A 21,537-nucleotide genomic window follows, 5' to 3' on the forward strand; every position below is an offset into this window, starting at 1 on the left:
TTGTCTATCAAGTTTCTCCTCCAATAGAAGGAGAATCTGCGAATCTGCATCTGGTCTTTTAAGTAACTCTAAGCCCCAGCTTCCCCACAGCTCCCTCCATCGATTCCATTATTGGTGCATTTTCAGTAACGCTCACTTTATTTTTGGTGTGCAAAGAATATGCACCATGTCATTAAAGTGTGTGTGTATGTTTGTGTGTGTGTTCATCCATGAACTCACTATAAATTATTATCAGATGACCCAGAAGACCGTGGAGAAACCTGTCGATGTGCATGCATAATTACGTTACTACTGTTCCATGGCACCTTGCAGGGAACACTGAATTAGTGGGCTGCTTTAATAGAGCCTAAAACCAGGCTATGCATGGTTTTCGGTGAGATTGTGATGTGCAACACCACAACAGAGATCAGCAGAAGCTTCATTTATTCCATGCTGCTGTTACCAAGAGGAGGCAAAGCCTCATCCCATAGACAGTCTGGTAGGATCTGATGAAGGGCAATAAACTCAGGGTTGAAATCAAGCCTTTAGAAACAAAGAGAAAAATACAAAGTCAAGGAAAGCAAGAGCTGTCTTTTTCTTTTCTTCCTCTTTTTTTTTTGAGAAGATCCACAAGAGAGACAACCCCTTCCTCAAACTAACAATGCACAAGAGAGACAATACATGACTTAAAAATCAGAAATGAAATGAGGGACATAACAATAGACACCGAGCAAATTCCAAAATCATTAGTTCTTACTCCCGAGGACTTTACGCCAGAAAACTGGAATATATAACCAATATATATTCCAGATAACAATTACCAAATTTAAATCCAGATCTGGGAAGGTATCTGAAAAATACCCCTAAGAAAATAGATACACTCATTAAAGGTTGCATACATTATATATTATATTGCTTTCTTTTTGCATGATTAAACCCCTTCAAGGACATTTAGCTATGTTATAGAAAGTGTTACTTTTAAAACAAAAGGACAAAGAGTGAAATTGAGGAGTCACTGAGAGACACTTCCCAGACAGGATCAAGGAAAGACGGCTGAGAGATGCAAGCAGGGGCTGCAATGCTGCCCTTGAGAAGGAAATGTTTTTCTCACTTTACCTTACTCTATGCTGTACTGTGTCCGTTTTTTGTGGAAGCGGCTCTCATGCTCTCTGGGTTATGACAAGTATATTGTGATACTAGGAAGAGGGGTGATTTGCTATACAGATATTTTAAGGAGAAGCCTTTGCTTAGTCTCACTTCTTTGCCTAGTCTTGCCTCAGTCGTTCCTGGTATCATGGGAATAACGATCTTATTATATCTTGCCAAAAGGGAAAGTGAGGTAATGCATATTCATGCCTATATAAGGGTTAATAAGCTTGCAGCTGCATGCAGTTGCATCTGCCTTTGCTCTGCATCCCCTGTGTCCTGGTTATTTGTGACCGTACCTGGGCCCCCAACACACTAGATGTTGACACGCATCACCCTTCTCAGTGTCAGGTTTATTTTCTTTCTTTTTTGGAATCTATGATGTGGAGGCGTATTACAGCAACAATATGAAATAGCAGGCGGGCATGTATGAAAATTGCTGTGTTTAAGCTAGGTGTGGGGACAAGTCCTCAAAGGGAGCTGTTAAGATGGGAAACAAATAATGCATTTGTTGCTGGAATTGAGTTGCCTCAGCTGTGTTGCTCTGCCTGCTCAGTGTCCATTCAACATCACTCTGTTTCTACAGAGGAACTCAAGGTTTGCCCCAGCTGCCTGTGAGCTGTGATATGGGCAGAGAAAGGCCAGGACACAGTGGTGATTTCCCACTCCTCAGTTATGCTGAATTTTCCACTACTGTACTTGTATACACAAGTCCAGTGTGGTCAGTTATTATAGATATTTGTCATTTCTTACAGAGGACAACTATGATTGACTACACCCAATTCTATAAAAAACAAAACTCAGGAAACCTGGCCCTTGGCAGCAATGAATCAAGAAATATCTAGGATGGTGGGGCATGAATTCTGCCAAGCAATGAACTCAGATAGGTGGGGTTGTGAGGAAGATGTATGGTTGAATAGCCCAATAGATTCACGTTGTATCATCTTGATTTAATCTAAGGACAAAGAAGTGCAGTATCTCTGATGGCTTTCTTCTAACCCCTTGAAAGGTTCACTGGGGTTTGACCTCAGTTCTTCATTCTTCTTGCTGGGGCAGCAACACTCAGGGAAGCTTGAGATTGCCATAGGCACAGTATTAGGCTACAAATGCTGAGTAGGTGATAATTAGTTGTTCAGATGGTGATTCCCATTTCATTTGTTCTTAACGTGGACCTAAGGAAAGACAGATCGAGGTCCTTAGAATACAAAGATCATTTCCAGTTCTTTTCTACCTTTCCTGAATGAAAGACTGGTTGGCAGAGAATGGTAAAAATTCAAGAATTGGTAGATGATGCTTTGAATGGAGGGTGGGTTTCTGTGCTGGTTTTAGACAGGTTCTCAATTACCCCATCTTGTTCTCTACGCTGCTCGTCAGGTTCACTTTGAGCTCAAATAAAGCTGCTTCTACTTTCCAACAGGTAGTCTTACAAAGGGGCCTCCAAGGACTGTGAGGACAGCATTAGCCAATGAGAATTGAGGTGTGTAACCCACAACTATAGCTTTATCTGAAAGACCCTCAGACAGAGGAGACTCTTGCTCCAGTCCTGAGGACAATCACCACCCCATGAACACACAGGACTCAGTCTTGATGTAAAAACAAGAGGTTTACTTTGGGATACCAATGCACTGGGGCTCGACACGGTCCACACGCAGGAGGGATGTGAGGAGCCTCGAACAACAGAAATGTACAGCTTAAACAGTCATTTACGATCACACAGTTTCATTAGCTCAGCTATTTCGGTGCCAAGGATAACTAGGCAGATGTTTCTCATACTGGAATTCCTGGGATAAGGCCTTAACCACATCAATGTAGCTATTTCTGTAGGAAGGACGTCTGACTTGATATATGTTTTCTTATCCTGGGGTTCCCAGGACAAGGATCAAGGATATCTGTCTTGGCAGGTGTTTCTCTTCTGGAGTTCCCAGGACAAGGTTATAGCGATGTCAGCCTATAGCACAGCTGCATTCAGTACCAAGGACATCTTACTTCTATAGTGGTCAGTCAGCTTCCCAGAGATGTTTCCTGTCTTGTAATTGCCCTGCAGTAAATATGTTCTATACCCTCTGTTCTTATGGTCGGGCAGCTTCCTAGAGAGTGGGTGGGAATGTGCTTTCTGTACTTTCTGGTCTATTGTCTAATGTCACGGGGCTAAGTGAGGGCCAGCTTAAAGGATTCTCATTCTTAAGAAATGGCTGTACTGATATCAAACGGGGATCTTTCATATCCACTTTCTTCCAAGTCTACCAGCCATCTCAGATTGTTGCTGTAATATGCCTGACAATCAAGGACACAGAAAAATAACTTGATACACAGCAAGGAAATGGCAATCATATCCTGTGTCGTTATGTATGCTCTGGATGAGGTTTGTTAAAATGACAATATTGCACAAAGCTTTATATAAGACCCATCAAATTAAGGGTCACTATGCACTGTCATAGCTAAAATGGCCTGGTCAGAAGCGACCACTGGATCACTCTTCTGTAACTTCACATGAGAGGCTTGTGCTTTTTGTGTTTTTTTATTTTTCTGTTTTTTTCTTATTTATTTATTTATTTATTTATTGCTTTATATGTTTTCCGGAAGATAGTTCAAGTCATGGATCTGCCCCCAAAATCTGAGCTTTGCTACTAATACTGTAAACAGTATTAGTGTATGCATTCAATAAAATAACTGGTTTTTTTTTTTAGTACGATAGATGCTTTTGTGTTTTGTGGGGTGATCCATGAAACAGGAGTGAAGATGCTTGTTTCTTACTCTGTCCACTGAGTTATGTCTCTAGGCTTGTCCTACTCCTTTGGCTGCATCCCCCCCCCACACATCTGCTGACTATTTTATTTTTCAGATGAAATCACACGTTATAGCTTAGAGAGGCCTGTAAGCAATCCTACTTTGGTAACTTAAGTGCAAAGAGGAGAGCCCCACACTCAGCCTGAGGGTGCATTCACTGGTGGATCCAATATTTCAGTTTCCTCTCCTAACAGATCACCACATTGTTGCCAGGACCATAATGAATGCAATTCTTTCTCCTAAAGAATCTGGTGGCAACTGTCAAATGTTAAGCACAAGGCTTCAGGTTGTACCTATAACACACACCCACATTACAACCTACCCTACAGGCTATTTCTGGGTTTGATTTCATGCACCTGCACATGATGAGACAGGAGACCTCTTTGACTACTTATAGGAACTGGTGTGATTTCTCAGTAATCATTAATGGGTAATATTGCTGACTGAGGAGAATTTGAGGTAGGATGAAACATTTCTGTGCAGGGATTGGGGACGAAGCACTCATTTAGATACATAGCAATGACTTAGGTTTTTCCAATCAAGCCTAGAGCCAAATTTGGCTTTGGAATCATGTGGTGCTCAGTGGCTATGCCACAGGGAAGTCCCCTGAAAAGGGCACATCAGCTTTTGCTCAGTACAGGGAGAACATTAGCAAGAAGGCAAAGTCTGTTATCCATGACATCAGCCGTCCCTTCGTGGACATTCTATTGTCTCCTAGAGACTTCTTGGAATCCCTGTGATGTCACCAGTATTGTTGTGACAACCAATTCCCTACTTTTTCTCTTAGTGTCCAAAGGATATATCCACAGACATGTTTGCCCGTCTTTGTAGGCACTTTGGGAGAGTTGATGTTGATAGAGAAGAGTCTAGAGTGAAGCAAACGAAACCTAAAGGTAATGATGGACACAGGACATGGGGAATGTGGAGTAAGTTCTGGGCAGTGTATGTTGAGCTTCCTGTCAGGGGTGTGTGTGGGGGTCTTCTGCTGGCCTTCTTAGTAATGGGCCACAACCACTGGAACATCTCCACAGATATTGAATTCCATGATTATCACAATTCCTGAAAGTCAAGGTTTTCACATCATTAGTTTCTCCATAACCACATGGAGGATATGGCAATGCCTATGCTATTATTGGGTGAACTTCTAGTCTTTACTTTTACAGTGCATTTGGTATGTTAAATTGATATAATAACACCATCAGGAGGCATGGAGGGTATAACTTTTCTGAATTAAACAGGGCATCAATGTACTTCACTTTCATTGCTTCTTTAAATTCAGTGAATATCTGACAGTCGTAAGAGGGAGAGAACTGTGCTCCTGGCATGACCTTATATTCTTAGAACTCCTCTGAATACCTCCGGGTGACGGGGCCAATCTTACCTTCATATAGTAGAGGTTCTGTGTGGCAGATATTTTTCTACAGTAGCCAAACTATATGGAGCAGGTAGAGAAAGAGCCTGTAACCTATTGGCACTTCTGGGGCATTTGTCATTTCAGTAGGGGGAATTAATAAGTCTGTTGACCATGTCCTCCCCCTACATGACTTTTTAATGCAAAGTTATTGGACTAGAGTAACAGTGTAGGATATCTGAGTATCCCTGATCAATCAAGTCATTGTGGATGCTGAATTGATGATCTGACTTCTGAAACCAGAGGGGTGAGGGTCCTGAAACCAGGTTGTAGCCTGCTTACCTGATAATAATCCTGGAGAAGGCATCTCTCTGGTACTTGTAAGCCTGTGTGGACAGGCATGGGGAACACCTGGCTGCTTACATCTCTTGGTCTCTATATAGTAGTGGGGGAACTGTGATCCACTTAGGATGCCTCTTACACATAGACCAAACTCCTTGCAGTGACACTGGCTTCCAAGCATGTTCTCCTGTTTGGACCTCACTGTGGTCTGTGTATGCTCTATGCATTCGCCCCATGCGGGTTCACTTGTGTTCTTCTACCTACAGAGGCCCGCAGACAGACGTCATCCCCTGAAAATGTCCTAAACAAGGTGCAGGCCAACGAGGAAGAGGAGAGGCTGAATAGAGAACTGGAGCTAACTACCAAGGAGAGAAATGAGCTGACAGATCGCCTCCTTTATGTGACAGGGGGATCCATGAGTAAGAGGTATGCATTGCTCCAAACAAAGACCTTGTTCTAAACCTCATCTCCCATAGAGAGGAGATTCAGAACCTGACCCTTACTGAGCAGTGAGATTGAAAATGGACTCTCTGATTCTGCCTGTTGAAAATCTGAACTTGTGATCTGAGTGAAGATTTCAGGGATAAAGTCACTGGAGCATGAGTTCCCAGTGTACAAATTGGAAAGCCCTTGACAGGTGGTAGCTTTGCAAGGTTCTAGGTGCTGTGAGTTTGTGGAGAGTGTTTGTACTTGCTAGGAAGGTGACTGAACGCTATCATCTCATGGCAGCACCCTTAGGTAACAGGTCCCACATTGTTCATCTCCATGCTTAACTAGAAGGCCTGAGGCTCAGGCCTGTTCCTTCTTGTCTGTGTGCCTTACACTCTGAGACAGTAATGGTGCATACATTTCTACTGATTCTCATTGTGCTCTATCCATGTTTGTCTCTCTTTCTCATTCTCTGAGTCTGTTTACTTTTCTTTTCTTGTGGGTGTGTCCCAGTTTTTGTGTCTGTGTGTGCACAGGTCTGCATGCCTATGTACAACTTTTATATGTTTCTATGTCCCTGCACACTTGGAATTTAGGGGTCTGTTTTTTGACCTCAGGATTTACCTTTATAATAGTTTCATGGAGGTGTAAGTGCGTTATTTTGGAAGCCCCACTTTCAACAGTACAGTTCTTTGCCTGTGTGGTCACATTTGTCTATACATTTGTATGCCTTGGGCAGATTATAAGTTTGTGGCAATATCTGGTCTCATCTCCAGAATTATGTGTACTGTCTGCCTCTAGAATATTAGTTATTCGGCTTGTAGCATTCCACTTGTCAAAACAGGAAAAATGAAAGCAGAGGTTTCTGGATGTATGTGTGTGTGTGTGTGGTTGGGTAAGCTCTGTGGCCTAGGCTCTTGACCGCATAACAGGTTTGAATGCAGATCCAGCCCTCCTGATTGAAAAAAGTGAGCCAGGGAACCCTTTATCTGGGTGCTTAGCTTCTGTTGTCCTGGGCACACAATTCCAAGTTTCTGAAGCTGAAGAAGATCCAAATATGTAGAATTCAGAAAGTGTCCTTCCAGGGCTGGGGTAGTACAGGACACAGCCTGAGTTCATATAATCTTAAACCTCGATGTTCATTGGGTTCTATCTTCCTGGGGCCAGCCCCTACTTCAGGCCAAATCCATTTTATGAAAACTTGAAGATAAAGGAGAAAGAGGTCATGTCATTACTGCACAACTTAGACACAAAGAATATTGAACATCGTGAGAAATTTCAGGAGCTCAAGAAGGAGATTAACTTCTATCGGTAAGTACTGGTCAGAAGGGCCCATCACTTGTGGAATGGCCATGTCTGCCTCTCTTTGTTCTGGACCGGGGGGTCTGCAGCTCTGGGCCCATCTCTTCTGCTGTTTAAATATCACTGTGCCGTGGGTCTTTTGGACTCAGTTTCAGTTCCATAAGAGACTGTCATTTATCACCACAGTGTCTATGCATCTTTAGAAGGCTCTGGATAGAACTACACAGATTCAGGCATCAGAGTGTTATTAGGCCAACCTGGGCCTCTGGGGTCATACCAGGTTTAACAAAGCTCAATGTGTGGACCACATTGTTAGCATGACCTCCCTTGGTTCTACTGTCCTCTTGTGGTTGTTTACTGCCTACTAATTGATGCTGTCCCGATGCATTGGGCTCTCATGGGTAGTTGTAGATCCCTTGTTCTTTTGGACAGACATGGACTCTTATTCGTGCTTGGGTCACAGAAACAATTTATTCTTCCCTGGATTGGCCGTTTGCTGTTTGTGCAGCAGCCTTACATGTATGGAGATGTATTCTATGAAGTCTTTATGGGAATCTGGGTCCTGGTGGAGTTTGTGGGATTTGGCAGTTGGAATGGGAGGAAGAGGCTTCAGTATCTTACTATGCAGAGTGTGTTTCCAGCAACCTGCACAGCCGGCTCCTGATGGACCAGGCATGTATGAAGAAGAAGTTGGTCACATTGAAGCAGGAGAGCAAGGAGGTACAGCGATATTTGTTTGAGTTGAACCCGAATGATGAAGACGAACAGGAGAAGGCCAGCAACCTCCAGACCCAGCAAAATGTGGTAGGAACAAGCAGCTGAGTCAGATTAACAATGTCTGATACCATTTGCCTATTGGATACATCTTTGCTTCCCCTATCACCTTTCTAATCTCCCCACACCCAGTCAGTCACCCACCTCATGTGATAGAGTTATTCATTGCTCTGTCTATGCACAAGTATTCTGGGATGTTAACCACTCTTCAGAAACTGAATTGTTGGCAATTATACTTCTCTGCCCTTTTTGTAACTGCAGTCCAGAAATGGTGACAGAGGAATAACATATCACATGACTGCATCTCCCTATCACAGATTGGATGCTATGAAGAGTTTTGAACGAGTTCTTGGTCGTGTGACAAAGGTCATACAGGGGTCATGTGATGGTTGGAAGCACCTTGTAGGGATAAGAACCAAGTGCAAATGGCAAATGAGTCCTGGTCATTGGCTTTGATCTGGGTATCATGTGGCCATCTCCTTTCTTCCTGCACCCCAATTAGGTCTCTCCCCATTTCCCCATTCTTGGTTTGCACTGGTAGAGTCTGAGGAGCAGCTTGTTCTCCCACAGTGCTGTGAGGGTTGCTGGTGATGTTCCTCAGCCTGCAGAGATATCAGCAATGATTTCAGTGAAAAGATCAGTGCTGTCTGTCCAATGCAGCTGAGGGGACAGAAGGCAGCAACTTGACAGCTGGTATGCATGTCCCCACCAAATCAGTGTCTTAATAGCTGCCTTCTCCTCCCAGGTCTCAGGAACTGCAGGAGACATGGCATAGCATGGATCCCAGGAAGACAGCCCCCTGAGGAATGAGTTTCTCTCTCAGGAGTTCCCTGTGACGACAATCCTCACAGTCAAAGACTTTTTGGGGGAATATTCTTCTTCTCAGATAATTTCCTCAATGTATAGAGACCCTAAATTTATGTATCCGTATGCCAGCCTGTCTCCTTGAGGTCTTTCTCCTTTCTCATACCGACAACACCATTTGAGAGACAACTGAGGGGACTACCTTGACATCTCACGACCTAGAGGAGAAACAGCACTACAACTGTGTTTCTAAATGTTCATTAAGAAAATGCTGTTAAGAAATGTTTTTGGTTATGATTTTCATTGAAGTTTTCTTTTTGTTATTTCATAGTTATATATTCTTGTTACTGTTTTTCATTTTTATACCATTTTAGTTGTTCATTTTATGCCTGTTTTTTGTTAAATGTATTCCTTATGAATAAAAATTGATTTGTAACACTTGACTCTTAAGACCATCTTATTCAAGGGTCCTTTCCCCTCCTGTAGACTTAGAACTGACAGCTATATATATAGAACTTTACATGGTCCAGTGAATTCAAAGCCACCAAGGGGTACACAGTGTGATAGTGTCTTTTGTGTGGATAATGTGACTTTTTTATGGACACACACTTTATGATGTAATCACTGACATACTGCATCCATGCTGTCATGTCTTCTGCTCATCCTAGTCTATATCAGTCTACAACACACATTCCTTATTGACTGTGTGCACCAGTTATTGAGTAACACACACTCATGCCTGTAGAGCTGCAGAAAAATGACAACTTTCACAAAGGAATATAGAATAATCCTAATGGAGAAGCATGTGCCTCAGTTTTTCTTACAATACAGCATTAGTATTAAACCACAAAGATAATGACCATCAACGTCATTTTGGGAAATAGGTTTTTATAGGTGCTGTTTCACTTGATCATTCATATGCTGTGTTTTTTATTGTTGCTGATTATATTTATTTTTATCATTTAACTCAATGGATCTTTTTTTTTCAAATGTATGTCTGGGCCACTCCTGAGTGCATTTCCCTCATGATCCAAAAGAGGGAATAGCATTCCCCATTGTAGATGATTGTTAGGGACCATGTGGCTCTTCTGAGAGAGCAGCAGATGCTCTAACCTGGGAGTCATCACCACAGCTCCTGTAGGTAGCTTTTGTCCTTCCAGGGCATGTGCTGTACTAGGTGGACACGATCACCTCCCATTTAGGAGAGAGATCTCAGGAGATGTGTATGTACAGGTGGTTGAGCAGTGCCTGCTCAATGTGGCAGCCTGCTAGGCATCCACACCGGGCTCTGGTGCCTCCACTGCTCATTGTGCATTCAGGATCACCCTCCAGCATCACTCGGTTTCAATTCCAAACTGATCTTTCACTTACTATGGATGATTATATACATTAAGCACATCTCTTGAAATACAGAAGAGACTAGCATCCTTCTACAGGCCAACTTGGCATAATGAATTCTTTTGATAGAAAGCAAGATAATTATCTCAATCTATGCAGCTTAGGGAGGACCTCAAGACCATCCATAGTGAATGCAGACTGCAGCTGTGACCACATGTTTCTTTTCCAGAGCAGGTCTGTGCAAGCCCAGGACTTAGGTGGGACAGTTCAGTTTCACCTTTTACATGGAAATCTGTGATTGTATTGAGAAAGTATATGTTCCACGTGCCTCATTTCCAATTTATGGAATTAAACATACTTACTGTGAGTGGAGGTGACTCAGAGAGATAAAGTGAAGAAGAATAATCCAGTATGTCTGCAAACAGATGCTGTCCCATTAGGGCTTTTCAATGCTCAGCAGCTGGAGAAGCAAGGGAGAGGCATTGGTGACTCTCAGGCTTAGGTCCTCTAGTCATTGTAAGCTGAGCATGACACAAAAAGGGTCATAGGTATCACACTAGAATCTAGTAACTAGATTTAACCAACCTATCCCATTAATGCTATGTTTGGTGGTAGTTTTTGCCCTCTTAGGACCTGGAAGAGGCTTGGGGTTTTCTAATCCTACTCATAATTTATTATCCTACTCAACACTATGTGTTTTGTTCTGTTAATGCTAACAGCGGCATCCAATACCTAGGATATTTTCTACTGTCATGTGTGACATGAGACAAAACAGTCCCTGTCATCCCTCACCTGAATAAACTTCCTTAGAGTTCAGTGTAGTTGGAGGGTCCTTCTTTCCTCTCCAAGATCGAGAAACATTTCCAGTCTTCAGACAAGTGTGTCAGCCATTGTCCAGTGACTGTCTTGAGATTTCCACAATGTCAGCTGAGTGAGGGCAGGGCAGGGCTGGGCAGGGGACTGGGGCAGGGCAGGTCAGGGCTGGGCAGGGGATTGGGACAGAGTCCATGAGATGTCAGTAGGCAACAGGCCAGCTGGGGCTAGTGTGGGTACAGGGCTTCTAGTGTGGGTGTGAGAGGAGGAAATTAGGAATGGTCAGATTCTGATGCAGCATATAGGCGGGAAGGAGCTTAGACCATCTCAGTGCCATATAGGGACATTGTAGACACTGATGGGCAGTGTGGGGATTGTAGGGTCCCATATACTGCTCTCTGCAGGTGTCAGGAGAGCATACAGTGGCTCTGTCAGACTTATGACAATCAGGCAGGCACTGGGTGCAAGTGAGAATCATGGGACAAGCCCTGTGTGCAGCCTGGTTTTGGGACATTCCCAGGTGCCCCATGGACTGCAAAGTAAAGGCAAAGGACACAGGGAAGCCAGCAATTCCCATGCACAGGACATAAATACCTGTAGATCTTTCTAGAATTTCCATAGACTATCTGTCACTAGTCCTCATTATAGAAGGCACCAACATTCTGCCCTCTACTTCAACTTGGTGAGACAGCTATTCTAACTCCAGTAGGAAGGCCTCAGGGAAGACAGTAAGAACTCGCAGGTGACCCCTTTTACTATTGAAACAGGGTCTTCCTATGGAGCCTAGAGTGGCTGTAGGATCCTAATGCTCTTGCCTCACAGTGACTAGAATTCCAATCCACCCTCAAGAGCAGTTGATTCATAGCCAGATCTGATTAAGGACATGTGAGGCCCCAGGGTGCTAGGATTACCAGGGTCCTAGTAAGTTTCTCCAGCCTAAATTACAACCTGAGTTGGTGCTGCTCTTTGGTACACCGCCTGATGCCCACTGACATCACACCTTGGAACTCTTTGTCAAACATAAGCTGTTCTGGGAATGAAGTACCCACACAATAAAAACTGGTCTGGATACTCCTAGGTCAAGAATCCCCTGTTGGAAATGCCTTGGACCGCAAAATTTTAAATTCTAGATCCTTCTGGCTTTTAGAAGATTTATAAATACAAAAAAAAAAACAAAAAAAAAAACAAAGATGGGCATAGTAATTTAAGCCCGTGAGCCCAGTCATGGGAAACTGAGTCAGAGTGATGGAAGACTGTAAGTTCCAGGGCAACCTGTGTTTCAAGAAAAAAAAAAAGCATGGTGAAAATTCCACTCAAGTGGAAACCAAAAGGGTTTCACATGGGCCCTGCCATCCACTGGTCAGCACTCTCATCACCACAGCCACAGGCAGACACTGGGGAACATTTCCCACTGTCTCTCTTTGGGATGCAATCCACCCCATGATTCTATGTGAGGAATCCCCCAAAGGTTACATCATGTGAGGGACCTAGAAAGTTCCAGGATTGGGAGAATTTAGGAGTTTATAATTAGGGATGATCTACAGCTGTGGCAAAGTCTTTTCCCAGCACATGGCAGCCCTAGGTTTGTCCCCAACAGTAAAAATAAAATCCCCCAAAATAATTCAAACAAAATGTCATGAAGCCTGCTCCCTGACCAGTCTCCTCAAAAGTGCGCAGGAACCTGGGTCCACAATTAGGACCCAGCACGGCCTCTGTGACCCGTGAGAAGGGATCTAATATGGGAATTAGTACAGTATGACTTATCCTTGTGGATACCTTTGGTGACAATAACCACCTGACCCCTGAAAACCCATCTACCTGGGGGGCTCAGCACTCATGTCAGCCAAAAAGCCCAGATCCTAGGGCCAGCATGGGCAGGTTCGGTGAAGAAAGTTTGTCTCTGGTGAACATCAGTTGCTGCTCCTGATCTGACTCTATCCTCAGGAGACAATGTCACTCCAGAAAGTGTGGGTGTCAGCGGCTCTTCCCAGGCCAAGGCTGGGATACTGCTTAAGTTCCACAATGCACAGCAGTGCTCACTCTAGAACTCTAAATGTTCTACAGCTGAAAGGGTTGGGTGCTCTGCTGGCCACACCCCTCCCCTGCAGTATTTAGTGCACTCAGAGTGGTGCTTCAGATGTGAGGGACTTCTTGAGGCTACTCCCATGGAGAATGGCAGATTCATCAGAACGGGGCACAGGGTGAGTTCAGAGCACAGCTGGGAGGAATTTAGGGGTGCCAAGCCATGACTAAGACCAGATCCTGGGCTGACAGGCAGTTGAGCTGGAGAACTGGCATCCAAAGAGTGACTGCCTGAATTCCTCTTAGACCAAAAGCCCTGGATCTGAGCTACTTTGGTGCATTCTCCTGAGCAGGGTCCCAGAGGCAGCTCAGAATCGGGGCTGTGCATGGACTTTGGTGCTGGCAGCAGGTGGCTTAGCCATAAAGTGCCGAGCTTTCCCATCTGTGCCCACTCAAACTCCTCTGTCTCATTTTAGGTGTGTTTGGTATAGTTTTGAGACAGGTTATCTTGTAGCAGCCCAACTCGCTTTGAGCAACAATGTAACAGAAAAATAACCTTGAATTCAAGATCCTCCAACCCCTCTGTCCCAAGTCCTGGAATTAAGACCTCCAGCTGTGACCATTTTACTGCAGCATAGGATCCATCTGTATTAGAGTGAGCTTTGGAAATACTGGAGCTCCGACTGTTCCTTAGAATTCAGGTTTCCTTAATTCTTAGCAGGAGTTTTGTGATGATGCTGATGAGAGAGTCAGGAGTTAGACTGGGAGAGGTAACAGTCCTGGCAGCCTTGAGTGCGCAGTGAAAGTCAAGACAGAAGCCTGCTGATTAGCACCTGAGTGAAAGTGGGAGGATTCAGAGTTCAAGAACAGACTCAGTTACATACTGAAGACCACATTGCAACATTTTTGTTTCATTTTTGGCTTGTTTTCTTTGAGACAAGGTGTTAATTTATAGCCCTGGCTGTCCTGGAACTCACAATGCCTCTACCATCCCAACGGATGGAATTAAAGGCATGTGCCAACATGCACTGCCACTAATTAATTTTTAATTAAACATGCTGGCACAATCCAGTAATCCCAGTGCTTAAGAGGCCGAGGCAGGCAGATATATGGTTTCCTGACAAGTCTGATCTACAGAGAGTATGTCAGAATAGCCAGGGCCAAACAGAGAAACCCTGTCTCAAAAAATAAACAACAAAATGAACTTGTTTTAAAGAAGAGAGGAACGATTTAACAGAAAATTAGAGACGAAGATACAAATGATATTGGGTAGTGCAGAGCCTAGCTTCTGAGATGAAACTGGACACAATGGGATTAGGGTGGGGATTCTCATCTTGGACTGGGAGACAGAGGGTGACTTCAGGCATGGAAGGCTCAGTCAGTCATTAGTCAGGATTCTCAATCAAGAGGGTGTTGTAAGATCCAAAATGTGTGAGCAGTGTTCTTCTGCATGAGACTAGAGGAACCCGCCTACCCATACAAAACAGCAAATGAAGAGTAATCACAAGTATACGTCTGGAAGTCCACAAGAGGTTATGGTCCACCTTAGTGTGGATTATTCAGAGCACAGGTGGAGAGGAGTAGAAGAGCTGATGGTGGCTGAGGCAGGAGAGGAGTTCGGGTGTGAATTTGAGCCAGTAAAGGAGCTTGTAGGTTGGGCAGAGCAATGAGAGGTGTAACAGCATAGCTGTTGAGATCCTTCAGATTAATTTGTCTTAAGATCCTCATGCCATAGCCAAGGACAGGAGTAGATCTGACTATTGGGTGGCTGGGCTCACATAGCCCAACAGGTTTGGCCTTGCATCTGTGGGATTCCAAGTCTCTCCCTTTAGACACAGCCATGGAGAAGGTGTAGCAGTGAATTTGCAATGCTTGGCTTATGGTGTTGAGTACTTCATGCTCCACAGAGCTAGGAAATGTCCTAGAAGCCAGGGAGGCTGAGCCATGATTAGGACAGGTCTCCAGGAGAGAGAAATGATAACCAAAGTCACTAAGAATTTCCTGAATCACAGTGTCTGTTAACCATATATTTTATTTACTTATTTTTATGGGCCTGAGTGTTTCACCTAATACATGCTTGTGCACCATGTGGTATGTCTGGTGCCCATGAAGTCCAGAACGATTCCATTGAACTGCAATTACAGGCTAATAGGAGCCACCATGTGGGCACTGGGAACTGAACCCTGGTCTTCTGCTCTTAGCCACTAAACCAACCATCTCTTCAGCACCCCCACCTCATTGTATTGTCATTAAGCTTTAACCATTTGGCCTTCAGTATTTGAATTAATGAAGATGTGACAAGAGTTATAGTTACCATGATGGTTCAGGCATAGACAGGCAGGCATCTCATTGTATACAAAATATAAATTCTTTCTTTCTTTCTTCCCTTCTTTCTTTCTTTATCTTTCTTTGTTTTACTCTTGGAAACAGGGTTTCTTTTGTGTAGCTGACCTGGAACTAGCTCTGTAGAGGGAGCTGGCCTAGAATTCACAGAGATCTGTCTGCCTCTGCCTCCCAAGTGTTAGGATCAAAGGCCTGTGCCACCACCATCACACATCCTTCTGTTTTAAAGGAAAAATGTAGCCCTACATGGCAGCACGAGTTTAGTCCCAGTATAGACATTTTTCTAGAGTTCCTGAAGGGCTTGCTGCCTTCCCCTTTAGCCCTGGCTAACTGTGAGAGCTCCACACCTCTGGGGTTTGCTTCATAAGAGTCTGGATGATGAGGGTCACAGGCTGATATATCTGTGTACAGCAAAGGATGCTTGGTGAAGGTCAAGTGGGTACAGATCAGCAGGTAAAGGCTCTGCCACCCAGCCTCATGGCCTCAGTTTGATCATCTGGTGAAAGTAGAGGACTGAGTCCACATTGTGTCCTCTGCTCTCCATGTGCATATCATGGCACAGGAACACCACAAACTACATAAAATGTAAAATGCTGAAATGCTGAGAGAAGAGGCCTATGGTAGGCACCTCCTACACCTGAGACTTCCAACCCAGAAAAGCAGGGGGTAGAGAGTGAGGATGCAGAGTGCACACAGGTCAGGACAAGGCCATGTTACTGAAGCCTCCATGTGTGGTGAGCAGGCTCTGGGGCACCATGAGGGAAATCAGGAGCCTCTGGACTTTGTAGAATTACAGGGTTCCATGTTACCTCACATGCCCATGATTTGCCCCCTACTGCAGGGAGAAGCCAACACCAGAAGCCTTCAGCTCCCAGCCCTGCTTTTGCCATGTAGCTTTATTCAGAAGAGCTTGGAGATCCCTGGACCTGGAGTCTCAGGTGGTTGTGAGCCACCTGACCCGGGTGCTGGAGACTGAACTCAAGCCTTCTGCAAGAGCAGCAAAGACCCGTGCGCTGCCTGGCCCAGCCAGGGCTGTGAAATGGTGTTTATTTTCATGCTGAACAAGCCCAACAACAGTTTAGGTCCCTAGAAGCCACATGAACCTGGATGCAGTAGAGTCTGTCATCCAGCCCTTCCCACAGGGAGATAGGAGCCTAAAGTGGACAGTCTCCAGGATTAGGGGGAAGGGCTAGCCTAGCATACACAGCCATGGATGAGAGGTAGAAGGTGAGGACTTGTGCTCAGGTTGTCCCTGACCTTTACACAAGCACATGAGTACCTGTACTCACAGAAACGCCATACAGTCATAGGTGAGAAAAGAAATAAAAACAAACAATATTGAAAATACAATATACTGGGGCTGGAGGGATGGCTCAGTGGTTAAGACCACTCACTGCTCTTCCAGGGGATCTGAGTTCAATTCCCAGCAACAACACTGTGTCTTATAACCATTTCTAATCTCATCTTCTACCCTCTACTGTTGTGTCTGAAAACAGGGACAGTGTACTCACTCATATGGACAAAATAAATAGTTTTTGTTTTAATCCTTTTCTAAAAAAAGAAACCCATCTGTGACACATGATCATTGTGTGATTCCAAATGTCCCTAAGTCAGTACAGTAGTATTGCTACATGGTCACCAGTTGTGTCAGTCTTGGTAGTAGAATGGCACAGTTGAAAATATGCTGGTCACAGTGACCAGGCAGCCTAGAAAGCTAACAATGAGCAGAGAAGGCTGTGCTGTGTCCAAGTCCTCTACCCCACACTGCCACCTCATCCCTATGAATAGAGCAATAAAGAACAGATGAGGAATTGTCCAGGTTTCTTTCCTCTTTGATTTCTTTATTAACCTAGCCCCTGTGCTACATGTAACCTTGTCACATCTTCTGTCCCATTCCTAAGCCCTCATACCTGTCAGATAAGACAGGGATCTTGCTTTGGGGGGAAGCTCTGGTCCCTCTCTGTCCTAAGAGGCTCTAGCCATCGCTGAAAGAGAGTCCTCTGAGGATTGAGGGAAGTCCATAGCCAGTGCTCTGACTTCCAGGAAGGTTTGAGGAAGGTGGTCCTCTTCTTGTGGTGCCTCTAGTAGGAGCAGCCCACACTTGGGCCCAGCTCCCACTGTCAGGAAAAGGCGGGTGGCTCTGGTATTTGCACAGCTCTCCAGCTGAATGAACAGTGCATCTCTCCTCTCTCTCTTGGAGGAAGTCTCCAGTCTCTGGTGCAGGTGCTGTTCCCAAGGCAAAGGAAAGGGAAGTGCAGAGTGAGGACTCCCAGGATCCTTTAAACCTTGTCTGCATTGTCTTCATTAATTTTTATGTTTAATTTTTATTCCATGTGTATTGATCTCATTGTAGGGGTGTGCATTCCAAAGCATGAATATTGAAGGTAGAGGAAAAAGCATGGGAGTCACTTTATCCTACCGTGTGGGGTCCCAGGCTCTGAACCGGGTTGTTGAGCTTGGCTACAAAGAGCTTTCATACTGAATTTCCTACTGGCTCCGATTTCAGGGAGAGTGTGTCATAGAGACCAGATTGGCCAGTAAACTACTGATCATCCTGCCTCAAGCATTGCCATCTAGTTCATGAAAGGTTGAGTTATTGACATGAGGAACTGGGGATGGCCCGAGGTGCATGACTGAGGCTATCTCTGCTCAGTGGCATGCCTTTGGGGACTGATAGTTTTCATCACTGAGATGTCATTTGACTGCAGTGCTCCTCTGGAGAGAAGGAGTCTCTTTTGCCAGGGCATCAGGCTCTCCAGACAGGCCTGGAAGGTGGAGGTCTAGAGGCCAGGCCTGCATTCCTCTTCAGAAGCTGCATTTACCACTCTGGACAGTGCTATAGCACAGGGTCACATATCCAGTTCTACCCTGAGACCTGCTGATAAAGAATGTCTATCCTGGGACAATGTCTATCATCGGTTCAAGGTGTGGCCCAACCAACTTAGTATAAAGGATGATAGTGGTTGGTTGAAAAAGGCAGTAACTTTCTATGAACCATATATTAAGTTTTTATGTATACTAAAATTAACAATGGAAAGAACAGTGGTAGGAGTGGAAGCTAGAGGACAACTGCTGAAAATGCTTGCTTTTGAAAATGCTAATAAAGAGTATAGGAGAGCATAATTACCTATAAAGGAGACTGGGGATATTAATGCTTATATGAAGGCATGTAAGTATATCTTCTCTGAAAATGGAAAGATGCATTTTTGGCACGTATTGATCCAGATAGAGTTATTAAATTATATATTGAAATACTCTTGAATATCCTATAGGCACTTTAGCTCAAGATGAGCTGCCTTTAGAATGGATATATATTAAATTTAACTTTAACAAAACATTAACAACATATGAGGAACAAATTTCTTTAATTATTCAGCAAGGCATACAAAGACCTGTTACACTGTGGGGATATGATTGTGCTGCTTTTGTTTTCTCATTAAGCAAAAATAAAGTGGAATATTTAATGCAGACGTCTGAAGTTTTTCAATTAGCCATGATTTCTTACACTAGAAATACTGAATTTCATTTTCCCCATAGTAAATTCTGGGATTGCTTAAGAAAACAAAAAAAAAAAATGTGATAAATACACTAATTTCTGTTGACCCATTACCATCTGCCCTTACTGTGTTTACAGATGGCTCCAAGACCAAAGATCTAAGACAGATGGCTTATTGGACCAAAGATTAATTTTGGGGACAAGAATCTTCTTTTGGGTCAGTACAACAAAATGAAGTATTAGCAGTAAGTAATGTATTGCCGGATTTTACTCATGATGTAAAAATATTATAGCCGAGTCAGCTTATGTTGTAGGAGTAGTACAGAATATTGCAACTGCTGTTGTTTCTACATCTAAGCCTATATTAAATGTTATTCTCACATATTAAAGGACTATTGTTATTCTGAAACTCCAGAATATTTTTTACACATATTAGATCACATTCAAGATTGCCAGCATCTTTAACACATGGCAATCATATGGTAGATCAATTAGTGGCATTTGCTACCCCAGAAGAAAACAGTCATAATCATGCCAATACAGGATATTTGCATATTAAATATAAGGTTCCCTATTCTGAAGCCAAACAAATTACTGCTAATTGTCTTATTTGTAAGCCTTCACTTATAAAATGTATTGCATCTGAAATTAATCCCAGAAGAATGCAACCTAATACATCGTGGCAGATGGATGGAACCCATATTTCTGAGTTTGGTCGCCTTTCATATATACATGTAAGCATAGATAATTTTTCAATATTTGTATGGGCTACACCATTGCCAGGAGTACGCACTACTCATGTTATACAGCATCTATTGGAAACTTCTGCTGTTATGGGACCGCCTTCTAAAATTAAAACTGATTATGGACCAACATATATTTCTTATCAATTTAAACAATTTTGTCGGCTCTTCCGGGAAAATGGCGACTCCTGCAGGTGCTCCAGAGTTGCTGCTGCCCTGGAGCCTGCGACCTCCATGGGCCCTGCTGGGGAACCCTGCCTGCGGGGCCAGCCTCAGCCCATGCACAATGTGCTCCCTGCCCCGTGGCTTTGAGCCCCCAGTTCCTGAGGACGTGGGGCTGCAGAGTTTGGCGGAGCTGTGGGAGAGGTTGAGGCGCCAGGAGAGACTTTTGGGCAAAGAAAAATTCATTTGCAAATTGCCCGACAAAGGTAAAAAGATCTCAGACACCACTGCCAAACTGAAAGCTGCCATTTCAGAAAGTGAAGAGGTCAGAGGGAGAACTGAACTACTTCATCCCGTCAGTGTTGACTGTAAGCTAAGGCATAAAGCATCCACAAGAGTTGATACCGACATAGACAAGGCCCAGAATTCTGACCTGATGCTTGATACTTCATCATTAGTTCCTGAATGTTCGTCAGTAGACATTGAATCATCTAAAACAACCTCAGAAACACAGGAACCTACACAGCTCACTCACAAAGGCAATGAAGAGACTTTGGAGACTAGCTGCACAGTGAGTACCAGCCCATCTGTCCGCATCACAGCCCAGGCTCCCCCATCTGAAGTTAATGAACATCTCCCCCAGCATTCAAGTCAAGCGGAAGAGATTTCCAGCAGCGTCGACAGTCTGTTTATCACTAAATTGCAAAAGATCACAACTGCAGACCAGACTGAACCCTCAGAAGAAAACACCAGCACTGAGAACTTTCCAGAACTGCAGAGTGAGACTCCTAAGAAGCCTCATTACATGACAGTGCTAGAAATGCGAGCTAGAAACCCAGTGCCCCCTCCTCATAAGTTTAAGACCAATGTGTTACCCACACAACAGAGTGACTCACCAAGTCATTGTCAGAGGGCTCAGTCTCCTGCTTCCTCAGAAGAGCAGCGACACAGGGGTAGGCAGCATCTTGATGATGTCACAGCAGCTTGCCTTCTTCTGCTCCACCACCTGCCTGCACAGCTGCTCTCCGTAGAAGAGTAGCTGGCTCTGCAGAAAGTGCAGAAGCAGATTTATGAGGAGATGCGGGCAAAGCTCGCAGCACAGAAACTATCCGAGAGACTGAATATTACAATCCAGAGCTACAATCCAGAAGGGGAGTCTTCAGGGAGATACCGAGAAGTGAGGGATGAAGATGATGCCCAGTCCTCGGACGAATGCTGAAAATGAGCGCTGGGAGATCCCGGGAGTTGACTGTTGAGCTTACATTGTCTCATCAAACTTCCTAACAAGTACCAAGAGTGTCAGACCTTGTTGAGGGACAGTAGTTCAAGTTACACAAAGGTAGCTACAAAATAAGAACCCAGTTTGTCTTTCAGAAGATGATCTTCACATGCTTGAACAGTTCAATATTTGAACATTGTGTTTGGCCGTATTGTGTTACAGTTTTGCAGTATATTGTGCATTGGTCTGATATTTTAGTGTGAGTAGAACACACGTTTTCTTTAAGATATCTGCTTTTTCCTTCTTCGTATTCTTATCAGATAGTACTGCTTACACCCCTTCTGGTGAAATACTTTGTTATCCCAGGCACCTAAAGTGAATTAGGAAGGCCTGGTCCCCTCACTCGAGAAATGAGGGGAGCAGTCTAAAGAATGGTACGCATGCTTGCATGGACACATTCCTGAGACGCTGGATGTGAAATGCCGCA

The 21,537-nt window shown here is 44.1% G+C and overlaps 2 protein-coding genes and 1 pseudogene across 10 annotated transcripts in view; 2 read left to right on the forward strand and 1 right to left on the reverse strand.

Moving 5' to 3' along the window:
• Nucleotides 1-9,355, forward strand: part of LOC134483189 (disks large homolog 5-like) — a 45,228-nt gene extending 35,873 nt beyond the window's left edge. For all 6 annotated transcript variants that reach the window (XM_087601478.1, XM_087601474.1, XM_087601477.1 and 3 more), the window contains 4 exons: nt 5,872-6,031; nt 7,202-7,345; nt 7,978-8,140; nt 8,856-9,355. In XM_087601478.1, the coding sequence (XP_087457604.1) occupies nt 6,021-6,031; nt 7,202-7,345; nt 7,978-8,140; nt 8,856-8,885 (348 nt within the window). In that variant the 5' untranslated portion in view covers nt 5,872-6,020 and the 3' untranslated portion in view covers nt 8,886-9,355. The remainder of the gene's footprint in view (nt 1-5,871; nt 6,032-7,201; nt 7,346-7,977; nt 8,141-8,855) is intronic.
• The window catches only part of LOC134483285 (uncharacterized), a 37,371-nt gene extending 16,599 nt beyond the window's left edge, over nt 1-20,772 (reverse strand). For 2 of the 4 annotated variants that reach the window (XM_087601468.1, XM_087601467.1), the window contains exons 1-2: nt 20,728-20,772; nt 10,615-10,712 (exon numbers count right to left, since the gene is read on the reverse strand). The gene's annotated coding sequence lies outside the window, so the exon portion shown is untranslated. The remainder of the gene's footprint in view (nt 1-10,614; nt 10,713-20,727) is intronic. The other 2 variants (XM_087601470.1, XM_087601469.1) reach the window with 1 other exon arrangement.
• Nucleotides 19,863-21,083, forward strand: LOC147997888 (DNA-directed RNA polymerase II subunit GRINL1A pseudogene; annotated as a pseudogene).
• The last annotated feature ends 454 nt before the right edge of the window (nt 21,084-21,537 follow it).

The sequence above is a fragment of the Rattus norvegicus genome, unplaced genomic scaffold (assembly GCF_021556685.1).
Source record: "Rattus norvegicus strain SHRSP/BbbUtx unplaced genomic scaffold, alternate assembly SHRSP_T2T haplotype2-0000026, whole genome shotgun sequence".
In the NCBI taxonomy this organism is placed as follows: domain Eukaryota; kingdom Metazoa; phylum Chordata; class Mammalia; order Rodentia; family Muridae; genus Rattus; species Rattus norvegicus.